At 36.5% G+C, this 18,308-nt stretch overlaps 1 protein-coding gene and 1 long non-coding RNA gene across 6 annotated transcripts in view; one reads left to right on the top strand and one right to left on the bottom strand.

Annotated features, from left to right (window-relative positions):
* Positions 1-18,308, bottom strand: part of MIPOL1 (mirror-image polydactyly 1) — a 189,728-nt gene that overhangs the window by 77,320 nt on the left and 94,100 nt on the right. For all 4 annotated transcript variants that reach the window (XM_051622612.1, XM_051622611.1, XM_051622610.1 and 1 more), the window contains one exon: positions 14,854-14,961. In XM_051622612.1, the coding sequence (XP_051478572.1) occupies positions 14,854-14,961 (108 nt within the window). The remainder of the gene's footprint in view (positions 1-14,853; positions 14,962-18,308) is intronic.
* The window catches only part of LOC127386098 (uncharacterized), a 34,631-nt gene that overhangs the window by 11,929 nt on the left and 4,394 nt on the right, over positions 1-18,308 (top strand). Inside the window, exons 3-4 of one of the 2 annotated variants that reach the window (XR_007889808.1) lie at positions 10,923-10,995; positions 17,609-17,739. This is a non-coding gene — a long non-coding RNA (uncharacterized LOC127386098). The remainder of the gene's footprint in view (positions 1-10,922; positions 10,996-17,608; positions 17,740-18,308) is intronic. The other variant, XR_007889807.1, reaches the window with a different exon arrangement.

Below are 18,308 nucleotides of genomic sequence, written 5' to 3'. Positions count from 1 at the left end.
GGGAAAAAATGCAGGCACTTTCTGTAAGACTAAAAATTTAGAAAAGTTCAGAATGTTTTCAGTTAGGTACAAAAATGCTGTTAATGATTAACTGCTTAACAAGAGATTTATCTCTGTCTTTTTTTCCTTTCTTTTTTTGTGTGTGCATGTTGCAAAGGCAACACAGCCATACTGCAGGTCTGTCTGGGCCATTCTTAGGCCACTTTCAGGCCGATTGAGAAAAGCTGCAAAGTAAACACAGGTGTTTTAAAACTGGAGCCGCTGTCATGGACAACCACAAACACCCTTGACTCTGATGTGGCAACGCCTCTTTCCCGCCCTCTCTTCTTTTAAAGCATTGCCCAAAAAGAACATGCCAAATGTTTCACCTTTCACCACCTCAAAATAACTTGGAGCTTATAGCATTGTTTGGCAAATCTCAAGGAAAGAGATCATTTTTTCATTCTTTTTCAGATGTAGCCAACTCCAACTCAGTCACATAAAATAAAGCACCACTCATTTTCTAATTATTTTATTTCAGTGTCCACTGCTTTACCTGCAAGTACAATGTTTCAAGTTGAACATATCCTTCCTCAAATGTAATCCAGATTCCTTGTTTTCATGATTCAGGTTCAACGAAAAAGACAGCGAGGGTATTTCACAATAACCAAACAAGAGATTTAATCCAGTAATCCAGTGTGTAAGAAGATAAATAAAAAAAAACACACACACACACACACAAAAGCCACAAATCCCCCAAACTAAAAGAATAAACCTTGTTTTTTTGATTATTGTGCAAGAATACATAAACAACTGAAAAAGTACTCTCTTGCAAATTTGCTGTTCCAGGAAACAGCAAATCCTGTTTAACAGCCATGGAGTACTGACTGGGTAGAGAAAAAGTTGACTAGTTAGAGAAAAAGTATGGAAAGCAAAAGCAGAACAAATCTGCAGAAATTATGTAGTCACTCTTCACTTAGGCAGTTGATGTGCAGGGGAAAAAAATAAAGTTATATATTAACAAAAATGAACCAGCTACTGACAGTTACTATTTAGTCCTGAAAAACTGGTAAACTAAACAGAGATGGCTACACTTGGACTGAAACTAATAGCCTCAGCAACAGTCCTTGCCCCAAAATGCAGAACTGTTTCATAAACTAAGTACCAAAATCTAGATCCAGCAAAAAATCCTGAAATTTCATATTCAAAGTGGCACAACCCTCACATTTGTACCAAGAATGAATGTATTGCAAACATGCAACATTGCTGAAAAGATAATATACGTCAAAATCAGGTCTTATTATAAACACTGATTTTTCCTGCTAGTTTCAGTCTTCAGATCTCAGAACGATTTTCTTTTTGATATAGACCCTTACACTCCCTGGTTTCAAGAACCAGACACCAGACTTACTGTGTGTCCCATGCTCCAACTTAAACAAACACAAACGACTTCATAAGATAGCATTCATGCATACATTTATTTATGTTAGGACACAAGCAGGAGTTTTCTTTCTTTCCAGATTTTGCCTGGTGTGGTAAAGAGAGAGTATTATTTATCAAAAGATCTGTCTGAAGAGCCCTGGGCCTCCTCATCCCCTATTAACTTCTCTGGGCATTCAAAGTAATTCACAGTCTCACAAAACAGGCCTCAAGAGATGACATGCAAAATTGAACTGTACATTAAAAATGCGTTACTGTTATTTCCTTTTGCCTATTTTATCTAGGTTATGAAAAAAATTATAAAGTACTTTGTATACTTTTATATTAAAAGTCTAACCAATAAAATATTTAAAACATTACTGATTATAGTCAAGAGAACAGAACTGTAATGAATGTAAAGCACCCAACTTCTGCTCACAGCCAGCGTCACTCTCGCTGCTGTGTATTACCTAACGACCACTTAAAAGAAATCACACACACAAGCACACAATAATTGACCTACATATGTTAAGGCAGCAACAAAAGCCATAAAGAGCAAGCATATTCACTATTTCACCTCATTTGTTGCTATTTCTGGCCTCTTCATTAAGCATACGTGATTTGAAAATCACGCACTGTTGAGGCTGTTACACATAATGGACAAAGTAGACTGAACAATATTGTATATAAATTAGCCTGTTCATTGGTTTGCATTAGAAATACTTTTCTATTAATATAGGAAGGGTTCCTTCTTGGCTATAATACAAAGCAATAGAGTTTAATCTGATCTATTAAAAAAATGTGCACTAGTACACTAAAGGTGAAAACCATTAAACATTCTGATAGCAAAAATTCAGAGCCAGCTAGGAAAAAAAATGGGGGAGAGAAAAGCTTGTTGAAATAACCCTTTTCAAGCACAAAAATTTCACCCCATACAAAGATGCAGCAATAATGATACTATTTACCTGCAGACCTGTGAAGTCTCAGAAAGCATGTTTTAAGCTAACAAACTGAATTAGAGGAACTTTATCAGACCAATATCATTAAAGAGCAGTGACAGATTTATCCCTCAACACTACAGTGACCTCCTGACCAAAAGCTGATTCGTCATTCCTCCAGCCTTTTGCATTGTATGAGTTATTAGTCACAAAGGGAGCTGATTTTCAACACAAGAAACTTGCACCCACATTTTGAGAGATAAGGGGTGCTTTCAGCTGCACCTAACTTAAAGACAAGCTGGAGACACTCAGCTTTGGGCATTTATTATTTGATGCAGCTTTGGAGAGCAACTTAGTTTTTTCTTTGTGTATTAAAGAATCAGCAGGAGATAGACAGTAAAACTATAAAAAATACTAACAAGCTTTAACTGTGAAAAATGAATTTTGCTTCAGAAAACAAACTGGGAAGCTGATTTTATCTTTTCAGAAATGGGAAAAACCCATAAGAAAGAGACTAAAACTGATCCTTAAAGTTTTACTCAGATGAAAAATAGGTACTCACAGACGTAGCTTCCTGTGTGAAGCTTACTGGATTAGGCCCCAACTTGTGAAAATGTTGTTTCTGGACTCAAACCTGCTATTCTAAGTTGCAGGCTGGAATGAAGTTTTTAGAGTGGTGCTCTTTAGTCTTAGACATTCGGGTCAGAAGGGAAACAACACAAGGGTGCGAAATTCGCTGTTGCTGCTGCAACGTCAACTCTGCTTGGTAATTTTTCTCAAATTACCAAAGAAAGGAAATATGAAGTCTGATGTCACTTTCTTCAAACATAAACACATCTCAGCAAGACCGTGAGTCTTTTTCTCTTAAAGAATAACAGAAAAAACAAAAATATGAGAAGCAGAGATTCCTCTGTGAAAACAAAGTTAATAAAACATTTTATTTGGGAAGTATACATGACACAATTGGAGTCTGAAGGTGCAGTTAGCTCTGTTCTAGTATTTTAAATTTTACAACACTTGTCAAAAGATGTTAAAAATTGTTTCATGGTCCAACAAGTCATTCAGCAAGAATAATTTTTAAGCAGCTTTTCTTTTTGTTTCAGTGAAAATTAAAATCCATGCTGTGTAATCCTTGGAGTCAATCTGTAATTAAGGGGATTTGAGGAGAGACCATGCACTGCATTAATGATAAAATTTAATATCTGTTTTAATACTCCAACATAAGAAAAAAACCCAAAGCAACATACAAAAAGCAATCATCTCCCTATTTTGTGTGAATGCAGCTTATATGCACCATTACTACGTCCAGCATCAATGCTGTATTTGATGTCAGCTTTTTGTTTATAGACCAAATGTTTCAGGATTTAGCATCTACAGAGCTTAAAGCTGCATCTGCTTGAAAGTTGGCACCCAGATTTAACAGGCTAGATAAACAGATTTTATTTTACCTAGTTTGGAAAATGAGCATTTTTGTTGTTACTGTGGTACAGCAATTCCAAACAGAAGGAGCTATCAGCAGCACTTCCAAGGTTTCAGACACACACTGCCCAGTCACTCAGCCACTTTCTCTTCTAACATCTAAGACAATTACAGCTCAGCTGTAAGAAACAGCAGCAGATAACCAATTAAAACAAACAATTTTATGTGCTATTTTAAAATGCTTACAAGTCTAACACAATAAAAAAATTATAACGTTTGATATACTAAGTCTCTCCTCTAGACTGTATGCAAGGAAAAAGTTTGAAATCTGTCTCCTCTATTTGCAGTTAATTGACACGAAGTAGTGTATTTAGACCACTTCCTCTGCTGTTTAAGACTGTAGCAAACACAGTTCCACTTCTAAACTAGAAACTTGTACTATTCTATTCCATCCTTTCAAAAGATGGGATGAAGGATTAAAGCACCAGAGCAATGAGGTGTTTCATGATTAATTGATTTTTTTCCCAAGACCTCAGTAAGGAGCATGGTTAAAGTAGAGATGCTCTTAATGAGATTCTGGGTGGAAAGATTTTGAAGGGATATGATGCTTTTCACTGAGAAAGGATAATAGTTTTTTAACATGGGAATAAAAGATTTTTTCCCGTTAAAATGTCTTCTGGCCTGAGCTCTTCTGAAAGGACTAGCAAAGCATCAATCAGTTCTTATCAGATCTTCTTTTATCATATAAGATACCTAGCTTATGAAAACAAATTTGAATAGAATTTCCTCTGATTTCTGAATATCGTCATAACAGCCTAGACGTGCGTTTAACACCCTAAGGCTTTATAAATTTGGGTCCTAGTCCCATGAAAATTTTAAGTGCCTGTGGGACTCACAAGCTTCAAGATCTAAGCAAGAAAGGGTTCATCTCAAAATTTAGATCCTAACAGTTACTACTAATGTCAGCAGGATTGCTCTCCAGCAGCCACTGCTATGTAAGTGCACAGAATCAGGCCTAATCTACAAGATTAGCCTCAATGTTTGAAAGCCAGGTCTGAATTATGCTTCTGATGTAAATCATAGTTTAAATGTTAATGATTTTTAAAAAAATAAGTTATCTCAAATTTTCAAAATGTATGGCCTAGATATTTGTAAAGAAAGAACTCTATGCACGTCACACCATCACCATTTTAATAACCTCTTCAGCATAGCAGCTATTTCTTTAATAAACAAACAAACATTGAAAGAACAATCTTGACTGTGATCCACAAGGAAATGACAAATTCATGAAACAATATGGAATCTGAATACATCCAGTAAAACTGTGAAAGATGACATCTATTCTTCAGTGGAAAATAAAGTCTGGAGACAGAAAATCCAGTATCAACCAACACAGCTCAGAAAATGAAGTCCCAGAAGGCTTCTTTATATATTGAATCTAACTACAAAATGACATTTGGGTATTTGAGTTTAATTTTAAATTGCAAATTCAGCTGCTTAGCAGCTTAACACAATCACCGATTGACATTAATACTATAGTTGGGCAATATGATACACAATTATTTACTATTACAGAACAGCATTTGTTACTTCAGCTTCCTATCCAAAGTTTAAAGACAGCTCTTTCCTAATTTCACCTTTTAATTGCTTTTTCTTTGAAAAATGTATTTACCTTACTATGGAAGGCAAAATTTTGGAAGTAACAGCACAGCTGACTGAAATTTGGAGGAATAAGAAAATGTAGTTTTAATTGCAAATTGAATCAGACCTTATTTGAGAGTTTTCAGTGAAAAATTAGGTTTTTTTGTGCAAGCGTACCAAGCAATTTTGATTCAGCTACGTGACAGAGCTGTGCATACAGTGTTCCTAAACATGAAGTCAAACCTAGTACATTGAGTCAAAATCCTAATGCATCGATATGCCTCTGCTGATGTGAAGTTCACTCTACACCTTTCAAGTCTTCAAATAAAAAAATAAGGCCACATATTTAATATGCCAAAATTCTACCTGTGCTTGTGTTAATCAGTAAATACAGTATTAATATACTTTCTGAATAGGTGGCACACCAGTGTGACTGCACAGGCTTTTTATGTTAAGGTCTGGAAACTCAGAATTACTGAATTATAAAATTTACTACTCAACCCCTACAGTATAGGTTACTACTCTAAAGTTTACTCCTAGAAAAAAGCCAAAGTCCAGCTGTCAGCCCCCAAACTCTCAAGAAAATCTATGGAAATCTGCTGCAAGAGAGGTGAGGAATATTTTATTTCATAAAGCCCACTTTCACAGAAGAAAAATAAAAATATAAAAAAAAAATCCAAGTCCATTTGTTCCTTCTGCTCTTTAAGCATTCTCCCAATAACCTGTATACTGTTAGGGTAGAAAGCCACATCTCCTGCATATAAGGAGTATATCTCTTGCCCATAGCAACCTGAATATGTGAAGAGCAGAGTCCACTTTTCCTTTACACCTCTGTGTGGCCATACACACATGGAAGCCAAATCAGGATTTTGGTCTTACTTAAGGGGAAAATAAAGGGATTTTCAAAATCTTCTTAGTGATCTAGGAGCACAACTGTCCTAACATCAAAAACGTGTCTCTGTACCAGAGCAAATAAACAGAGGCGAATTAAGGAGGACATGAAATGAGTCCTGGCTTCTGTGAGTCAATGATGCTTAAGCACCAAGCTGCACTTTCTGGACATGAGCTCTTTTGACTTAATTTCATTCTAAAATCTAAAGCTTCTCACCTGGGAACAGAATAGGAGAGACTTTCAGATTACAATAAAAAGATAAATAAGAGCAAACATAGCATCTTGAGGCCTCTGAATCAAGGCTAGTCTGCAGCCTTACAGCCACACTAAGACCTAATGTTTCAGTGTCTTCCTTTACCATCTGTTCCCCTTCTACTCTGAACTGTATTTCATATGATCACTTGCATGCAAAGTGCTAGGAAAGGGTTCTCCAATTCTGAACAGAAATTTGGATAAACTTAAGAAGACCAAAGATTTTTTTTGGTAAATACCTAAAATTCTGGAATATTTATATTGATCCTTTATCCTACCTCTGTTTTTCTCTGCTCAAGATCTAAAGTAGATTCTATCAATTCTAAGAGGCCTTTCAGATAAGGAGGTCATGGATGGGTCACAGCAAGACCTTTGCTATTGAATGACCCTGCAGCTTGTCTTTTGCACAAGTGCTTAGGTTACTACCTTTTATACATCTAACTGTAGGACAAAAAACTAACAGGGCATCATGCACTCAGGCTCCAGATGTTGTTTGAAGTTGCTGCTCAAAAAAAAGAGGATCACTTTAAAATCTGATATCTTGTCTCCAGTATAATTTAATACTCTGAAAGGGAAAACTTAACTTGGCTAAATATTTTTGGTGCTTTGTTTTATTATGGTATGATACCGATAGAGACTTTGAAAAATATGCCATGGAAGATTAGCGACAACATTATTAATATAAACTAATGCTAAGGGCTTCTTTAAATACTGCAGAAAAGTTACTATTTTTATACAAAATGGCTTCAGATTTAGAATCTCCTAAAAAAGTTCAGAATATGTTTTATAGTATCAGAAAGTGGCAAGTGAAGGAGGGAACCCCCATTTTCTTAAAGTAATTTTGATACATCAGGTTTCTTGATTGTTTTACAATTAGATCTATGTAATCCTGAAATGAAGCTCCATACTAGTGGAAAAGTGAAAGAATTGTTTATAGCTATTTGAAGTGCAGCAATATGACACTTTCTCAGATGTTACAAAGGTTCACAGTAGCACTACTATTTACATGCTATTGGGCAGAAGGAAGTAAAAAATGAATCCATGACTGTGGTGATAAACTATACCATTAGACATGGCAACTAAGCTTAACATTACATAGTTTTCATTTTTATAAGAATTCACTTTTCCATATAAATAGTTTTTCTAACATAATTGTGATTTCTACAGTATGCTTTGCTTACGTATCATATTCTGTGATTCTAATTTTTAAGGCATGTAGTGATAGGATGAGGCATAATGGTTTTAAACTGAAAGAGGGTAGATTTAGATGAGGTATTAGGAAGAAATTATTGACTGTGAGGGCAGTGAGACTCTGAAACAGGTTGCCCAGGGAAGCTGCAGATGCCCCATCCTTGGAAGTGTTCAAGGCCAGGTTGGATGGGGCTCTGAGCAACCTGCTCTAGTGGGAGGTGTCCCTGCCCATGTCAGGAGGTTGGAACTAGATGATCTTTGAGGTTCCTTCCAAACCAAACCATTCTATGATTCTGTGATTCAATAACTGTATCTTCTTTGCTTAATAGATGTTCAGCATCTGTTAACAGGACAGAAGGAAGACTTACAGTCCTCAGGCAAGGTTAACAAATTCTTATAGCCAAGACGCATTTTGTTCAGTCTATTGAGACACATTCAGTGCCATTCTTGTGCAGCTGTTTACAGGCAATATGAAGCACACTAAAATTCCTAAAGTTTTAAATGCTTTGCAGAGTAGAATCTAGTTGCTTTGTAGCTAGAACCTGTGGAAAGGTGTAACACCCACTGTACCAGCAGAAAACATAGCTGTTAATCTGTTGGCTATAAAAGACTGGTAATCAGCAGCCAGTTTCTAACACTCACACAGCACTGCAGTTAGCAACAGAGCAACAGTTGAAATAGTTGAAGTTGGCAGAGTGGTTCCTAGGTTTCTGTCAAATCAACCTGATCTCTGCTGCCTCATGTAAAATGATTATGAAAGTATCAAAAAGTTTTTTCTTAAATATTTCTAGGATGCAATTAATAATTATAATAAAACATAAAAATCATATGTTGAACTAGAATTTTAATATAAGAGATGAAACTGGAATATTTCAGTTTCCTCCACTATTTCAGGCAAGTTTCTCTGGACTACAAAGCATTTCAAAAGCATGTGACTGTCAGAAACAAAGCAGGGGCTTTTCAATCATAAACCAGCTCTAAATTCGTTAAAATAAAGGTCTGAAACTTCAGCTCTGAAGATCTAAACATAAAAACATTGTTATATTTCTTTACTTTTTGCAGATAAGGGCCACAGTTACTATCTTTTGAAAGAAGCACTTTATTCCACAGTCAATATTATATGCCTAAATAGCATGAATACCCCATGCTTTTCAAAAGTAGTAAACATTTTAAACTTCGTGTTAAAGGTGTTCTTAATTTTTTTAAGCTCTTATGACATGAGATTCTCCTAAGATTGTGCTTTTCATGGGTGATACATTGACTAGACAGCTGGTTTGTTTAGCAGTTGGCATTGTCAAGCAGATATGGAAAACCAGTTTCTAATCTAAGAAGCAGGATATTCTGGGAATCAAAACAGAGCTTAATACCATTTATGAGAGGCATCAGAGAGTACCTAAATAAAGTCTAGTGTGGCTTTTTCACAGGCATCATCAATGGAACAACTACCAAACTGCTATGTAAGGTGGATTTCTTGCCCTTGACACAGTTCTTTATGTGCCAGTAGAAAGCAGATGACATCAGCTAAAATTGCTTTATGACACTACTGTAGACAATTTCTGCCAGCTCCTTCAGGTCACTTTCTTGCATCTGACTCTAGGTTCATGATATTCTTAGCAAAACTATTGAAGCATGTAGGATGAATTCCATAGAAAATCCAAACTAAAAAGATTGCTTAGTCAGAAAAACATAACAAAACAAGCCAGTTATAACCAGAGATCAACATATAAAGAGGTCTGAAGGAGATTAATAACCTTTACAAGTTCTAGTGACAACATACCTGAATGGAGTAAACTCATTTACGTACCAAAGGGCATCTGATTTGTGTACCATCATGAAGCAGCCCTCCTCTCCATTTTTAGAATTTGGTATGGAAGTAAAATTAACATGTCTCTCTGGTCTTTTAAGCAGATTAATAGCTGCTTTAAGAAGAAAGCAACACCTAATAAAAAAATCTCAATATAAATCCAGCCTGTGAAAAAAAGTAACCTTTCTCTATACTTTATTCAAATCCAGTTAAACATTTTCCATTAATTTTTACAGTAAGTTATCTGTTTCATAAGACTTATCTCCTAATTTTCTTCAATTAAGTAAAGAGGACGTTCACAATGGCAAAATCAGAGTCACAGAATCATAGAATGGCTAAGGTTGGAAGGGACCTTAAAGATCATCAGGTTCCAACCTCCCTGCTATGAGCAGGGACAACTCACACTAGACACCAGGCTGTACAAAGTCTCATCCAACCTGGCCTTCAACACCTCCAAGGAGGGGGCTTCCACAACCTCCTTGGGCAACCTATTCCAGTGCCTTACTACCCTCATGGTGAAGAATTTCTTCCTGGTATTTAACCTAAATCTACCCTCTTTCAGTTTAAAACCATTACCACTTGTCCTATCACTATCTTCTCTGGTGAAAAGCCCCTCGCCAGATTTCCTCTAGGCCCTTTCAGGTACTGGAAGGCTGTTATAAGGTCTCCCCAGAGCCTTCCCCTCTCCAGGCTGAACAGCCCCAACTCTCTCAGCCTGTCTTCATAGCAGAGGTGCTCCAGCCCTTTGACCATCTCTGTGGCCCTTCTTTGGACCCTTGCCAGCTCCCTCAGGATACATGGATGGACCCCATCAGGTCCTGTCGACTTGTGCACCTTCATGTTCTTTAGATGGTCACGAACTTGTTCTTCTCCTATAGTGGGGGGTGCTTCTTTCTCCCAGTCCCTGCTTTTACGTGCTGTGGCCTTTGTGATGAGGCTGGAGCACTTGCCAGAGAAGATTGATGCAAATGAGTCATTGAGAACATCAGTCTTCTCAATATCCTGTGTAGCTAGGCCTCCTGTTTCCTTCAGGAGAGGGCCTACATTATTCTTGTGTCCTTTTATCCCCAACATACCTATAGAAGCTTTTCATATTCCTCTTTACATCCCTGGCAAGATTTAATTCTATCTGGGATCTGGCTCTCCTTACCTTATCCCTAGCTGCTTGGACAACCTCTCTGCAGTCCTCCCAGGACACCTGCCCTGGCTTCCACCCTCTGCATACTTCCTTCTTAAGTTTGAGTTTTTCTAGGAGCTACTTGCTTACCCACGCTGACCTCCTGAAGTTTTAACCTGTCTTTCTCTTTGTTGGGATGCAATGCTTTTGGGCCTGAAGGAGGTGATCCTTAAATATCAGCCAGCTTTCATGGGCCCCTCTTCCCTCTAGGATGTTATCCCATGACACTCTCTCATGCAGATCCCTGCAGAGGCTGTAATCTGCCCTCCTGAAGTCAAGGGTAGTAAGTAAAATCTTTATTTTTCTTTAGGAGAATGTATTGCTTAAAACTTTATACTTCAAAACTACACAATATAAAGCTAAGAATAAAATTATATTCAACAATATTTGAATACTAATGAAAAAATAGCAATTCTTCAACTTTTCTATGTGTAATTGAATCAGGTATTTCAGTGTGTTGTGGGAATACATTTATCAGAATCAGTAGAGACCAAATGTTAATTATGAAGGCCAAGCACAAATGAATAATCTTATGTATAGACCCTGGCACATTAGAACTGCAAAGCACTCTGCAGATCTTATTTTATGAAAATGTACTAAGAGTGCAAATGTATAGGCCCTTAGGAAGCAATTATCCCTAAAAGATTTAGCTGTAATTCAATCTGAAATATTATAAGAGATTTTTTAAAAATGGTTTCACAAAGAAGAGGATTATTTTACGCTAACTATGGAAATAGGGGCCCACATACTTCTCTGAATGACCTCTGTGCATTTGTGGGCATTGCTTGGAGGATAGGTTTGAAATTGGCATTTTTGTTCAATTAATACAACCCCTTATGACCAATAAGAGTATTATAAAAATTAGGAGTACCAGTTTGGCATAGTGAGACTGAACAGCTCACATCACTGTAAGGAATGTTCTATGCAATAAACACATTAAATATGGAAATTTTAAATCGCATACTACTAATACAGATGACAGAGATTAGTTAAGAAGAGCTACCTTAGCAAAGATGTGCAGATTAGCTACATTGCACACTAAGATGAAATGGCATAGTCTAAGTCTATATAACATGCCTGAAGCGTCATATGTTTTATTTGTCACGTGATCCTCAGGTGTGATATAGGACCTAAAGTATGCAAGAGTGCTTACATCGTCTTTGTGACTTTCAGATCCTGCACCTGGCCAGTTTACTGCCACCACACCTGTCCCATGGTTACAATCTGTCACTGCTGCTCTGCCTCACTCAGGAGTCTATGGGCTGCTACTGCCTCACAGAAGTGTGGCAGTAGCCCTGGGAGTTAATATAGCTAAAAATAAAGCTGAAAGCTTGCAGCTTATCTTACCTATTAGAACATGTAATCAGTGGAATGGTTTATTGTTGATTGGTTTCATGCTGGTTTTCCTTCTGAGCAACTCAATACTGTGAGATGATTTTTAAAAGTAAGAAAGAAAGAAACAATACCCATTGGGCTTTATGGGTAAGTATATTTCAGGACCCCACAGAGGTGATGACCTCATCCTTTATTGCAAACTTTTATTCCATCCATAAGCTAGCTGATCCTGATTACTGCATTTTTATCCAGTAAAGATTGCAAGTACCCATGCACCACATCCAATGTTTACACTTCTGCTACTCCCTGAAGAAAATCTAACGCAGATCAAATTCCTCATCTGCCACCGATCACCAGAATACATCTTTTGCCAAACTGAATCAGACATTAATTAAGAGAGTAGGGAAAATTAAATATTAAAAGAAACCCCAACTTTCTTAACAGAAACTGTTCTGGATAGACACCTGGACTCCTCCTGCAGGACAGGTGTTTACATCTGAATTAACAGGACATAGTGCAGTTCTCAATTTGCATGTGGAACTGGTTAAAGTAAATATAGTTCTCTGGAACATGGTGAAAATAAAAATGATTGTGTTGATATTTAACCATGCACCACAAAGACAAATGGCCTGTCCTGTTTCTCCAAAAATGGTCAGATGGTGAGAGGGTGATCTTCGGTGAAGAGGGGACAGGAGGCGATGCTTGGGTCTGTACATGCACTCCGCATGTAGCACTTATGATTGCTGCTGAGTGCATACAAGAGGCAGGAGGTGGCAGTTAAGAACAAGTGGGTTTCACAGGGGAGGTGTGTGCCAAGACCCCCCAGTGCCATTACCTGCCAGGTGGTTCTGCATGGGCATCTGTCCATCAGCGAACTCTGCCACTGATGGCAGCAGAAGTGCCCTGGCCAGCCATTTTTAAAGGAGTTGCTGACATGACCTTCATTCCTACCAGCCAGTCCATGTTTTTTATGCTGTAGCTACACTAAAAAGGGGTGATAAGCTTTTCACTTACACGAGCGCTTAGGTCAGGATTTATGTTCATATGCTGTATATCAAAGCTAACTACTATTGCCAGTATTTCACGGGACCATTTTAAAGTTTTCAAGGTCAAGAATTCAATTTGATCCATCAGCCTTTTAAAATACTCAGATGGACCTGTCCTCACTGTTGCTAAAAGTAATATTTACTGAGACAAACTCTACTGAGATATAATATTTTAAAAGTTTAACTTCAGGAAAAATTGAAAAGCATTCTTTTTTTCCTCCCCAGATTCTCATCTCTAAAAGACTGTGACCAATTAACCTCTAGCTTTGAAAAATTGAAAAAAGCATGTGACAGCCAGAAATTAAATTCTTTAAAGATTAGGTGCTGGGAGAGCAATATCAGGCTTAGAATTAAATCCTAGTAACGCTCTGAACTGCTACGTCACTTCTTGCTCTGAAAATACAGTTATTCTGTAAGCAGTATGTCAGGCAATATTAAATGTAAAAAGTGTACTTTCAATAAAGCGTTTCTGTTTTCTAACAGAAAGACTCTGTGCATTATATTTTCAGTGACACAGAAAAAACAAGTCAGCATGCAATTAATGAAAAACAACACTACGTTCAGTAAGTAGCATGCTTGGCAAGCACTAACTTTCAGTGATATAAGATTCAAAACAATACTATAATTGTTGTCAGAAACAGCCCTGAATGTTTACTATCTCTGTTTCTAGACATCTGAGGTTGGACTGCTTTCAGTATTGCACACCTGATTTTGTAATATTCACCACAGATTCTGATGGCAATTATAAACGCCTGGAACATAAAGCCTTCGTGTGGCACACAGCCTCTCTCTGTTTATTCATTAAACTTTTTTTTTCTTTTTTTCTGAGAATGTCAAACTACACAAGGATTTACCTTAATTCCTATACTTTACACTGGTGATGTGTAACGATGATGTTTCCAAAACGTACATATATATATATATAAAATTTAAAAAGGAGGCAGAGAAAAATCTGCCTATAAATGAGCTACGTTTGAATCTCAGTGCCTAAACAAAACAGTTTTAAAATGACGACACAGTATCAACAGAGTAACTTCAGTATTTCTATTGTCTCTCCACTACCCATAAAAGAGATTTTTAAGAATACAGTGGCTGAATAGGTGTGCATGATGCCTGCACATCTTACCTGGCATAGTCTCTTATTCTGGGTAGCGGGGAGATTGCTGGTTACGCAGCGATCAATTCCACTGATGTTACAATTTCCCTTTCTCAAAGCAGCAGTAACTGTCACTTTACACTGTCCTTTCTCTGACCCTCTCCCGTCTCTCCGCTCATTTTTATTCTTATTGACAAGACTTATTATTCCTCCTCCCAATTCCAACTAGTTACCCTTTTGCAAATAGTAGTATCAACTATGTGGTCACTAGTAGCATAGGTCAACAATGTTATTAATATAGCACACACTGCTGGGAGCAGATCAAACAGCCATGCTTTAAAATATTAGTTTTGCAAAGGTACCACAAGTTGCAGTTTTCTTCACGTTATAAAATGTAATATTGCAAGGACAGATCCAAAGAACTTAGCATTAATTACCAGCCCAATAATTTGGAGGATATGTTTTTTTTTCTTGTTGTTTTCATACACAAAATAAAAAGAAAACCATAACAGAAGGGTGCTGTATCTGTGTTTAAAGAAGGGGTTGTTGGCAAACAGCATAGCTCACTTCTGTTGAAATGTACACAACTGATATATGCAGCCTAGTAAGCTGGCACCAGGGGCTTACAACCTTAATTTGCCTGCAAGAAGAAATGGAGATTTACCTTCAGAGCACGTTCTTGATTGTTTTCAGCAGTCAGATGTCTCGTGTTGTTTGCTGAAGTCTGGTTCTGCTCTTTCAGATGATGAAGCTCCTGCTCCAGCCGTTTGCACTGCAACGGGGAAAGAATCCCATTAAGTAGAGGAGTGTGGGGATATTTTTTTTCAACAAGCCAAATGAATTAACGTAAATAACTCCATCACCATTTCTGCAGTAGTGAAAGGATCAGACAAAAGCAAGCTACAATCCCAGAGCAGTGTTAGAGCTACTTTTTAAAAATTTGCATCATTATTCAGTTTCTTCCTGGTCCAACCACATGCCAAAAAAAGCTAAGTTTGTAACAGATAAAGACATTTTGCAGGATGATTTAAAAAGTGTCAGGTTGCATTTCTGGTCCTAGTTATGCCAATATAAGGTTAGATTTCAGCTTCTGTGTATTGAGTAACTGGATATAAAGGAAGCAATACATGCTTTCAGAAAAGCAAGCAAATGAAAGACCCTCCTCTCAAATCCAGGATACCACCTTTCATTAGGAAAAATACATGTAGTTTTTATACTTGTATTTTTCATGCTAAGAGATTACTCTAATTCCCAATCACACACCACATCTTGAAAAAAGTTTTAAGATTGTTTTGTTTAAGTATTTAACCTAATGACAAAGAATGAAAAATTTAACATTTGCTGCTGTGTGCACAAACACATATACTTACTGCTGTCAGCCACAGATCTGTTTTGAAGATTAAAGATCTGCAAGTTGTGAGTTAAATTATATTTCACTTTTTTTTATGGTAGCCATAAGAGGTCTTGCCCAGCTACCTTTGTTTGAAAGAGTAATTGGTTGTCAGCAGACAGTTCACTGTCTTACAAAAAAGAAACAAATATTGTTTTTTTCAAAAAATCAAAACCAAACTGATGAAGTACCAGGAAGACATAGTGGAACAACTGCTAGAACTGGGGAAAAACACAGCAATAGCAGGAATATTTTAAATAACTCAAAAAAAAGAAAAAAAAAAAACTGTGAAAAAGAGAGCTGTAGAACTGCAAAAATTGTAACTGAGGTCTACGTAAAATAAGGAGAACTAAAGGGTCTCAAGATAGAAATTTTAAAGACATATCAATACATACACTTCTTAATCAGAAAATAAGTCCGTAACAATGTACTGCACATCAGGTATCCAGCATCATATGTAAAAGAACATTATTCAATCTTGTATTTGAATAAGTTTCAAGTAATTTTAGGTGTCCAACAGTATTATTAAAAAAATAAATTCACATATCTGTTGTTCTATTTCATTACTTCTTTCAGAAATCTGGCCTCATTTCTAATATATATTTTAAAGGAAGCAAATCTGTCTGGCCTAGTGAATTTTCTCAGTGTCTTGTAAAGTTGCTTAATGCACAGTTTCATTTTTACTGTAAGAAGAAAAGACATTTTCCCATAAAATTGGGAAATACAGAAAAAAAATGTTAAAGTATATTTGATTGCAAATATTTTTACAGACTTGAGACATTTAATATCTATGTTTCTCTCACATACACACAAAAAATCACACATCACCGAATCATGGGTGTAATTCTTTTTCCATCTCTAGCATAAAATTATGTGTCTGCAGACATGAAGCTGCTAATAAAACTACTGAAGCATTAAATCCAGATTGTAGAGTTTTTTTCTCTAGTATACATAATCTAAATACCATTAAAAAAATTAAAATCCACCTAGTACTTCAGGCACTATTATGACACTTTACATCACGTAAGACCAGCAGACCTCTCCCTTTTCTGCTTTGCCATCACTCTTCTTCAAAACAGTGCTTTGACAACAGCAAAAGTTTTTTACCTTAAATATTACAAAAAAGGCCAAAGTCTCAACCTGACTTTAAAACATGAATTTGTATCAATGTTATTCTCTTGATTCCAAAAGAGAAGTGAAAACATGGTAAGAGCAAAACCTAGCAACAGGACCATATGGAAAAAGATCTTGAAGTACAGGGCAGGTTGCATAGCTAAATTCATAGTCTCCTCTCTACTCCTGTGAGGACAGGACAGGGAAATAAACAGCAGCAGTGGGACTCAAACATCATGCAGCATACAGAGCACGTAGGATAAAGGAGCAACACAAGTAACATAAAATAGATGGACCCCCGTACCAAGTCAACCTTGACATGATTACATTTACATCAATCTTGGTAGCATTTTAAAATAATTATTGAATTTCATTTCCACTAAGAATGTTGATACCTGAAAAAAACTAGGCACATTCAATCAGTAAACTGCTTGAATCCTCTGAAAGGAATGGTGATCTAATTTGACCTTTACACATAAGGGTCTTAATATGTTTGAAACAGTCTAACAACAGAAGATATTCTGAATTATCAATCAAAATGTATTTATTCCTACCTTTGTAGGAAGTAAAATCTTTAATTATCTTATTTGTGAAAGTACTATAATACTCTTAAACAGCAACATTGTTTATGACTTACTAAAATTTTATATTCTACAACACTTTGATAGCTGAACTACTTTTAAAACATTAAAATAGCATGCTAATAGCATGTACTCTTTTTCACAAGAACAAGAGCATATGACACTTCTGTGTAATCCTGCTGTAAAGAAAATTTTTAACATAGAATTTAAAACAATGCAGCCCTTCTATTCATTTGAGCCAACATTTTTTGCATTCTGTGTCATTGGTTGTTAGCAAGGTCCAGTAAAAATAGATGTACTTTAAAAGAACATGTGTTTTTATTGGTTCACTCCAGGACTCTAAAATGCCAACAGCTGCAAGTAAGAAACTGGATTTCCTTCTAAAAACATACATAAAAATACTTTTTGGAGCACAGTGAAGAGAAGACACCGTCCAATTCAGTACTGGCAAGAAGGAATGCTGGATGTATCCTTTTAAGAAAGCTGAAAGCTAGAGGAAGTGTTTCATTTTAAATATTATAAATAAGAATGTCTTATCCCAAAATTGTGAAAATTCATACTTTGTAAACCTTCACACAGAATCCTCTTAAAGTCTGAGACAAAATATTCTGTGCAACACAGGTTGCCTAAATATCTGATTTGAGGTGTAATTGTGCACTTAAATGGAAGTTCCCATGAATTTAACACTTTATGGAAGACAGGCTGTTAATTGAGAAAACTGCTTCTTTACCTCAGATACTTCAAGAATATCAAGGACTATGAGAGCAGTGTGGATGGATGTCAAAGAGAATATGCCCTGATCACAATGCAAAAGACTTTGCTAAGTAAAGGATATTAAAGCCTTGCAAATGGCAACATGTAATTTTACAAAAGTTGCACACAAACAATCCACCAAGAATTAGCTTCATTGTGTGGTCTACTGTGTGCATTCAGAGTTCTGTAGCCAGAGAGGCAATGCCAAAGACACAAAAAAACCCCAACAAAAAACCCAACCAGAAAAAGTTTCCTCTGTTCTTTCAAACCCTCATGTTTGCT

This window comes from Apus apus, chromosome 5, assembly GCF_020740795.1.
Source record: "Apus apus isolate bApuApu2 chromosome 5, bApuApu2.pri.cur, whole genome shotgun sequence".
In the NCBI taxonomy this organism is placed as follows: Eukaryota; Metazoa; Chordata; class Aves; order Apodiformes; family Apodidae; genus Apus; species Apus apus.
The sequence above is the reverse complement of the archived record's forward strand: the minus strand, read 5'-3'. Positions and strand labels throughout refer to the sequence as shown.